The sequence below is a fragment of the Prosopis cineraria genome, unplaced genomic scaffold (genome assembly GCF_029017545.1).
Source record: "Prosopis cineraria cultivar Desert tree isolate PC_DT_omini unplaced genomic scaffold, ASM2901754v1 PC2, whole genome shotgun sequence".
Taxonomy (NCBI): Eukaryota; Viridiplantae; Streptophyta; class Magnoliopsida; order Fabales; family Fabaceae; genus Prosopis; species Prosopis cineraria.
The window spans coordinates 29,529,973-29,539,439 of NW_026555333.1; the positions used below are offsets into that span (position 1 = coordinate 29,529,973).

Consider the following 9,467-nt stretch of genomic DNA (forward strand, 5'->3'; position numbering starts at 1 on the left):
ATTAAATTAAGACATGTAGATCTTTTATAAATTATTTTTCCATGATGAATTATTGTTATTAATTAAATTAATATATAAAAATTCACATGTCATGATTTAATTTGATATAAATATATTAAGTATATAAGGTTAAGTACATAAGTCTTACCTGTAATATAAGATATTCTTTAAATATTAACAGAATAAATATCAATACACATAATATCTTAATAGTTGGCCCAAAAAAAAGATGTAATATCTTAATGGACTAAATCTTTATAGATAATATATCATGACACTTCCATTCAAAATTAAGGTGCCATTGAGTTTGTAACAACTTACATTAATTAATTTAAAAAATAAATCTCAATATATCTTGACAAGATCCCGTCAAACTCAAGGTGCTATTGAGTTTATAACAATTTGTATTGCTCGGAATGATTCTTTTCTGCATAAATCATAAATCATCACCAAACAAATCTTGAAATGATTCTCAAAGGAGATGAATTGGTTAGTAGGAAATTCATGAGTGATTCTTAAAAATAAATCACTAAGTAAAAAATTTCAAATGATTCTTAACAGAAAATTTAATTAGGAGCGATTATTGGAATGAGATTTGAAATGGTGTTATACATGAAAAGTTTATTGTGTATTGACTGTTCTAATAATAACTAATGAATATTATAATAATAACTAATAAATAAAAAATATTCTTTAAATTTCAACAGAATAAATATCAATAAATAATATCTAAATAAAATAAATCTTAATAAACTCAAGATGCCCTTACAATTTATAACAACTTGTATTGTTTAATCTGAAAAATAAATCTCACTATAACCTACTAATCAATACAAGAAAGACAATTATACTAAATATAGGAAGAAAACAATTATATAGTGGCCATGGGAGTGAAAGATAGAGTTGGGACGGTAGAAAGATTTATAAAAAAAAAAAAGAAAGAAACAGAAAATGAAGGAGAAACAAATTCAAATCAAGAAAGCGCGGAAACTATGATGGGCATCTGCTTCCTGTTGTAGTTGCAATGCACGTTCAAGCTGCACTTCAACTTCACCCATGTCTGGCCTCTCATCCGGATCTATTCACGTGCAACTCGCTGCAATGTCTATGTAAAATCTCCAACACTCTGGTGCTATCTTTCCTACCAAACTAGGGTCAATTTTTTTCCCAATATTTCCCTCTTCCTCAAGACTCCTTAATCTCTCAGCCATACTTGCGATAGATTGCAAAGCAAATTCATCAACAAATGTCAGCAGAATTTTGGAGATGTTTTCTCGGCATATTAATTCTACCAAAAGCATTCCAAAACTAAAGACGTCGCATTTACTTGAGATCATAGAACTATGAAGATACGCAGGGTCTGTGTATCCCAAGGTGCCTGCTATGGGTCTTTTCACCTCCTTGGCCTTTTCCTTCGATGAATATTTTGGTCCTTTTAAAGAAATCCCGAAATCTGTGAGTTTGGGACTCCAATGGTCGTCCAAAAGAATTATACTTGGTTTCACATTACAATGGACGATGGTGCGCTTGGTTCCTACGTGGAGGTAGTGTAGTGCACGCGCTACTCCGATGCTGATCTCTAGCCTTGTCTTCCATGAAAGCGCTGGCGAGTTGCTATCCCTTTTGTGAAGTTGATGGTGGAGGGATCCATTAGGCATGAACTCATACACCACCATCATTTCATCTTTAAATTCATCGTCACAAAATCCAAGGAGGGACACAAGATTCGGGTGGTGTAGCTGGCACAAAAACAGGATCTCGTTCTCGAAGTTGGAACGCTGTTCGATTTCATATCGATGCATAAGCTTCGCTGCAATTTCCATTGGTTGGCCATCGATCGAGATGTGACCTCTGTATACCTTACTAAAACATGTTTCATCGATTAGTCGGCTTTCGTCAAAGTTGTTGGTTGCTGCTTGAAGTTGGGAAAGAGAGAAGCAGTAGGAAAGCTCTTCTACGGTTGCAGAAGGTCTTTTAGTAGAAGCAGATCCTCGAAAGCACTGGGTCAGGAATCCCATCGTTGGAGTGGTGGTCTGCAAGGGAACTGGCGTATATGGTGAGTACAAAAGAAGGCAATTTTAAAAGCTAGAGAAGGGGGTCCACGCGAACGCGGATTCGGATCCTGACCATTAGATTAATCTTATGGTTGGAAGAAGTACCAGTTTAAAATTAAGTAATTTACTAGTTACCGAAGTTGTTTACCAAGACTCTTAATCTTCACAAGTCCCTGATGAAAAGTTTCCTACAAAGGCAACAAGCCAGCTAAGTCAACTACCACAGACTTTTAGCTATTGGAAGAACACAATCGAAAGATTGAATCCCTATAACATTTATACATATGTACGGGAGGAGACAAACACAAATGAGCAACCATCAACTTTATTCAAGCGGCAAGGTCGAAGAAATTTGTGTAGATAAAGAACGGGAGATCAGAACACGGGTGAGGGCTGCAGTGATTTAGAACCCGGACCGGTTCGGCCGTCGTCCGGACACCTTACAGGCTCGTTTTTTAGTTTTGGACTGTTTGAAGAATTGTCCAGGGTTGAGACGTTCAGAACCAGCTTTTGAACCGGAACCGGAGCTGATTGAAGGAAACCAGACGGCCAAAATAGAAGAGAGAGAAGGAGAAAGAGAAAGAAAACTAGACAGAAAGAAGGAAAGAATGGAAAAGGAGAGAAAAATACACATATCGCTCTTGATAAAGAAAAACTTACCATGGATCTATGATCAGAACAGGGCGACGTTGAACAAGGAATACAAGAAGGCTGATCCCAATGGCGAAAAGAAAAAATGAGGGGAGAAAGAAAAGCTAAACATAAAAGATAAAACATCAGGAGGCTAGCTAACCGCAAAAAGTGAAACAGCCTGAACGTAAGGAAGCTTGAACGTAACTCCTCATTCATAACTTTAAATGCCATAATTCTCTGTAACTTTCACAGGTTAATAAACACTCATGTAACAGCTGAAACTCCTTCATCAGCATTTAAGTCCTTGAATCTAAGGTTTAGTATAAATAACTGTGTCATTTCCTTTGTAAGGAATCGATTTGGAGAATAAATAGAGAACTTTGTTCAGAGAGTGGTTTCTGTGCCAAAAAGAAACTCTCGCATGAAACCTGGAGACAGCTGTCCAGCATTCTTAATTTCTTGTATATTATTGAACTAACTTTCATCCTTTTCATTTGAGTAAAATAATTTCAATATTCTTTTATTTTACCTTAATTACATAAATTTTTTTATTTTAAAAACATACAATTTAATCTAATTTTTAATTTGATTAAAAATATTTTAAAAAATTATTTTTAAATTAAAATTTATATTAAAACAAATTTTATTTACTAATTACCCCTCATCCTAATAAATCTTAAATTATATTAAATTGATAGTTATATAGTTTCATTGTAAAAGACATGTTTATAAATTTTAAATTTCAAATTTAAATTATTTATATAATCTTTCAAACTTTTATATATATCATTTGGTGTTATGTGATAAACAAAAATGTATTTGAAATATGTTTTTAGCAATATAAAAACATAAATAAATAAGTTTCAATAAATTTGATGAAAATTAAAATTTTATAATATGATAAAATTGATAAATTTTATTATATAATAAAAATTTCAAAATGTGTTAATTATATTTGTTAGTTGTATAAATATTTTCAGAAAATATCAATTTTTAGATAATTCTTATATTAAAGAATGACATTTTGGTCAAGTTTTAAGTTTAAAAGTCATATTTAACAGTTAACTAACAGTTGAATGTATGTAAATAAAATCTCAAATATTCAAGGGAAGTTTATATGATACTCATTTCATTAAAAAATGTACGAAATTTTTTAAGAAATTAAATATTTTAACATATAAAGTATTTTTAGTTCTTCAAGGTGTAATCATTATCTTTTTTTTTTAAAGTATCCCTATTGATTAATAAATTTATATTTATTATAGGATATTTAATAGAGATAAATATAAAAAGATAGAGTTAGTTTGAAAGTAGGTAACTACTTTATCGAAAGTAAGATTCAATTAAAAATACCTTATATTTTTGAACAAAAAGAGTATATATTTTAATTTTAATGAAGGTTTATATGAATTTTTAAAACAGAGAGGAGGTTTGTGTCATTAAGGTATAATAAAAAGGATGTCAGTATATTTTACTCTTTTCATTATTAATATACTTTGATCTTTAACAAAAAATAAAAAAAAGGCAGATGATGCAAACATTGAGGATAGCTTGAAGTCTTTGCATTCTGGTTAGTTAATGTAAGTTGCTATTTGAAAAAAAAAAGGCAAAAAGAAACATTTAAAAAAAAAGATGATGAAACAGGGCTTTTCACTTTTTACATACAAGACTTTAATGGGGAACAAGAGGAGGGGACCCATGCGTTGCATGGGTAATTTAAGGGACAATCATTTATATAATTATTAGGGTGGAACCATATTTTTAATTAAGAAAAAATAGCATGTGATATTTAACCTCATAACTTTCATGTAAATCAAAACTGAGCGAATTGGCAAACAAAATAATAGTTGTTAAAAAATAGTCAGCGAAGACATTAATTTTTAAGAACATCAATGATTTCTAAGTTAAACTGTGATAAAATAATGTAAAACAAAATAATGGCCCTAATAATTAAATATCCAAACCATGTTTAGTATATAAAATAAATTCAATGACATGAATTTATATTTGGTTAAATAGATAAACAATTAACTTAATATCTTATATTTTAGACAAATCAAAGTTTTTATCGATAGTTTTTGTTTACTGTGTGTGTATTTTCATACTTGGTAATATTGGAAGCGATAGTCTATATATTGAGGTTATTTTTAATTTCCCGCTATTTCAGATTTAATATGTTATGACATTGAGAAATTAATTGAATGAAAATTTCATAAATTATACAACAGATTTTATTATATTATAGAGTTTATTATAGCATATATTTTAATATAGGCAGGTTTTTTTTCCTTCCAAACATAAAGCATAACTAAAACTCTTTAAGAATCAATTTTTAATAATGGAATAAATAAATACATCCCTATTCCTTAATAGTATGTCCGTTTCATTTTTCCCCAAGCTAAAGTATAAGCATAACTATTTAATATTGAATTGCTTTTTTTTCAATTACATAATTTTCATAAAATGTATTTCAAACACAATTTTCGAGCAAAATGTCAAACATTTATTGAGAACAAATAGAATGTAAGTTTTATGATGGGACCTTTTAAATTTTAATAGTCAATTTAAGTAATATGAAAATAAAATTCATTTATAACTATATCCCTTTAATTATGGTCATTTGTTATAACATGATTGGATGAATTATAGTAACTCTTTCGTTTAAAAAAAATTAAAAGTCTATACAACTTTGAGTTCAAGGATAACATAGCCAAAAAACCTACAATTGGATAAAATAGCATTGAGCCTTATGGCCCATATGGCACCCCATACTTCCTTGCCTATGTGGGGTGTGAGTGTGTGTGTGTGTGTTTTTTTTTTTTTTTTGGGGGGGGGGCATGTTCATCCCTTCTTATGGGGAAGGATTAGGTTAGGAGTGAAAAGAAAAGGAGGAAGAAGAAGAAGAAGAAGCTTAAAACATCAATTCTCATTTACTTTTTCTCCTCATTTGTCATTTAAAGATCCAAGTAAAGCCATGTCTCATGCTCGTTGACCTTGAAAATAAAGGGATAACAACCCTTAGATTATCAATGACCATAATTCAAATTATGGCCTTTATAATCATTATAACCAACCCTCTTCAAATAAATAAATAAATAAGGTGAGCAACAACAAAACAACTCCAATTTGTCACATGCATCATGTAATGTTTTAGTCATTGTAGCAACATATTGGTGCTGTAGTTGGAGTTTATTGAACAACTCAAGGGTGTCATCAACCTACACAAGATCAGAAAGTCCAAACAATGAATTAAATGAGTAAAAACTACTGATAACTATAAGATATTACTATACCATACCTATAAATGAATAACTCACCCGCTAAAGTATATCATCACATGTTTTGTATGTGATTTGTTAAAGTGGTCACATAGTGTTGACACTCCCTTTATATATGCCTACACGAGGAGAATGAATTGAGTGGCATATCAAAATTCATACAATTTGATCCTTTGCTACAAGAAGTTAATAATTAGGGGCTTTTTCAAATATACCATTCCAAGCACTAATGTATGTTGGTTAGTTCTCAAGTTATAAGCATTACAACCTAAGCATGAGTTGGCTAATTCACTTGAAGGAAAAAGATAGAAGGCATCAACCGTAAAAGTAAACTGTAAAGACTTGCCAATTGATTCAATTGGCCATAATTTTAAACGCAGTTTAAGAAAACACTCAACAATGTTATAATATGAAGATATTTCATCAATATTCTCAAAAGTGAGAAGCTTTCATTGATATTCTTAGTAGTGAGAAGCTTTTGCTATGTACTGATTTGACAATATTTTAAATCCATTTACATGACTATATTTATCATCCTAATTTACACAATCAAAACAATGAGAATTAACATGGAGACAGAGAATGGCTAATTCCTACTCTCCTATTTAGTAGGCTAAAATAATATGACCAATTGCTACACTCATGTTTCTCTTGAGATAATTAAATCAATCAAATTCTATCTCAAAATAAAAAGAGAGAAAACGATTCATCTAAAATTTTAGGAGTAGATGTAGGAATAGTAGGTCAATAGAAAAACCAATGTTAATGTATTTCAATGTGGTATTAAGTGTTTCAAATGACTTGCTCTGAATGCGATGTTAACATGCCTTGCATTAGAGTAACAATAATTCAAGCTAGTGGCAAAACATACACAAAACACAAAAAGTCTCAAGTGTAGAAGAGAGAAAAAAAGTTGTATAACTTCCCATTTCCACCCTCTTCATTTCAATAACAAAATTTACTATATAAAATGCTTATACCCTTCTCCTTTCATGATAATCTCCCTACTTCTTATCAATATAAATGTCCAGTTGATGTTCTTTAACTAATATATGTGTAGATTGCATGTCCTCCACCCAACCTTTAACAAAATGTAGATGACTTGTATAGCCATTAGAGCCATTAGCCATAAGCAAGGTTGGATCAAGACAAAGGAAGTAGGTGACTCTGTGGGTCTAAAACTAATGGAGTATTAGCTCTATTAATCACATCTCATTCATTGAATTCATTTTCATAAGAGTGAGGCACTTACATGGTCAATCACAATAATAGAAAGATCTATGTGGAGGTAAGTTTACAAATTTTATTGTGAAAAGATTGTCAAATAAACCAGGTAAACTTAGGAAACATTTTCAATGATTACATGCTATTAATTACTAACCAGCAGTATATTTTGGACTCTCCAACCTATCTAGTGACTAGAACAAACAATATATCCATATCCTTTCTTATTAAAAAACCTTCAAGTGGAGGCATCTTTAAGCTTTAAACATATTGTCCACAATATATATGTAACAAAAGAAGTTCAAGCATACCTACAAAAAACTAATGTCACAAATATAAGAAGTGGCTTTCAATCCAAAAAAAAAAAAAAACTATCGCTCCAAGCAAAGTTTAGGGTATTATACCAAGAAAGTGAAAGCAAGATCAACTATGGTTCATGTCACATATAGTCATATGTGAAAACTAAAAAAAGAAGAAAAACTCAACTAATTATCCCTTGATCCACCTCAGATGATGAATCTCCCCTGAATACCACAGACATGCTACATGAAGATAAAGATGAAGATGACATATATGAAAAGAAGTAATAGGCAAATGGTCAATTACAAAATCACTAACTTTCAAAGCTGGCTAATTTATGAAATTCTACCCATTTTCATATAAAATTGTTATAGGTCATCAGTAACAAGTGACTAAAAAAATGATTACTGTACATTCTTTTTTATGAGAATTTGTGTCATAGCTTTAAAGATAATAATAATAAAAGGAAATTGGGAAAAATGATACATAAAAAAATTATAAAACCAAACATGAAAACTTTATTGTAAAAAAAATATCCTTTTTAAAACATCAAATATGATCACATTAGTAATAAATAAAAAGAGTCTCATCGCCTTTTTGATAATATGGGCATTACAACATAATTCTTAGCCAACAAACCAATTTAACAAATTTTAGAAGAGGCAAATTAAATCCACTAAATCATAAGAGGAGAAGCACAACATCTGTAAACCACACAAATGAGATTAATAAAAATGGAGCATATCAAAATTATTTTACAACAATATTAATTGATTCATCATTAGTTTCCACCCACCATGTTGCCATCATTAATTATTGTAGATACATAATTGCAGCATAAAGAATAGGAATAACCCATAACCAATTTTTGTAACACAAAGAGTTTGAGAATGAAACAGGAGATCATACCACAGTATTAAATAAAAGCTGGATAGATTCAAATGTTGAAGTTCTTAGTGGAGTTTGATCGTTATTGATCTTCCTTAAGAAATAGTCTATGAAGGAGAAAGAACTAATTGCTTGCATTCTCCACTTAAGTGTACTTAGTATGATATACAATCATAATCAATTCACAAACATCTTAATTTTCAAGTATTATCTTTAGTGGGGAATTTTACCCTTTGCAATGTTCACAATTTACTTTCAATGTCAAATCAAATACTAAACATAAGTTAAAAGGGTTATCTATGAAATACAAAAAAGCATGTCAAAATTTAATAAAGGTTATAAAATCAAGAAATAGTTTAAAGCTAATTAAGTATATAATGTTCACATCATTAGCTTAAAAATCAATGAGATATTTTGTGCAAAACATAATAATGAGCAATCCAAAGCTTCAATTGCTTATTAACATTAATTAATCAAGAGTTTGGTCCTTGTCCCATTCTCTTGATAAAATCAATGCGAATCGGAAGTCTTAATGGTCATAAGGTAAATGACAACCTACCATTCCAATCAAGACATGGAACAAAAACAAAAGAGAAAGGGAAAATGGGGAGAATTGTTGAAAGATCTAAATAAGACATGTAAGATCACATGTTGGAGATTTTAATAAAAAAAAAATTTTAAAGAAAAAAAGTTATTAACTTTGCCTAATGTAAAGCATGCCATCATGTAGCAGTATAAAAAACTAAGAATTAATTTTGTTTATGTTTATTCTATATTATCAATAAGAGAGAGGATAAGTTTACCTTTAGCTTACCATATGCACTTTTTAAGCCTTTTCTCCCACCATTAAATCTTCAATAGTTGAATTGAATAGCATAAGCAAAATTAAATATACTTGAAACAAACAAAAAGATAAAGCTAAATATGTTTTTAGATATAACAAAGAACACAGCAAAGGAATTAACCTCCACAAGCCAATCAATCAGAATTTCCCACATATCCAGATCGATATCCTCCACAACCTCTTAGTCAAATTTACAATGCCCAAGATATCTAATCTTAGTTTTGCTATTTCTACATTAACCAATTG

The 9,467-nt window shown here is 30.1% G+C and overlaps 1 protein-coding gene and 1 long non-coding RNA gene across 5 annotated transcripts; both read right to left on the reverse strand.

The window, feature by feature from the left end:
• Positions 1-968: 968 nt before the first annotated feature.
• LOC129302698 (probable receptor-like protein kinase At5g38990) lies at positions 969-2,018 on the reverse strand. The gene is made up of 2 exons (XM_054941596.1): positions 1,214-2,018; positions 969-1,078 (listed from the first exon to the last, which is right to left on the reverse strand). The coding sequence occupies exons 1-2, from the start codon at positions 2,016-2,018 to the stop codon at positions 969-971; spliced, it is 915 nt and encodes a 304-aa protein (XP_054797571.1).
• Positions 2,019-5,598: 3,580 nt separating this feature from the next.
• On the reverse strand, positions 5,599-9,234 carry LOC129301970 (uncharacterized). 4 transcript variants are annotated; one of them, XR_008591133.1, is made up of 3 exons: positions 9,192-9,234; positions 6,005-6,084; positions 5,599-5,905 (listed from the first exon to the last, which is right to left on the reverse strand). It is a non-coding gene; the product is annotated as an uncharacterized LOC129301970 (long non-coding RNA). The 4 variants fall into 4 exon arrangements; XR_008591130.1 differs by having other exon boundaries at positions 9,181-9,215; XR_008591132.1 differs by lacking the exon at positions 9,192-9,234 and adding an exon at positions 8,937-8,992.
• Between the last annotated feature and the right edge of the window lie 233 nt (positions 9,235-9,467).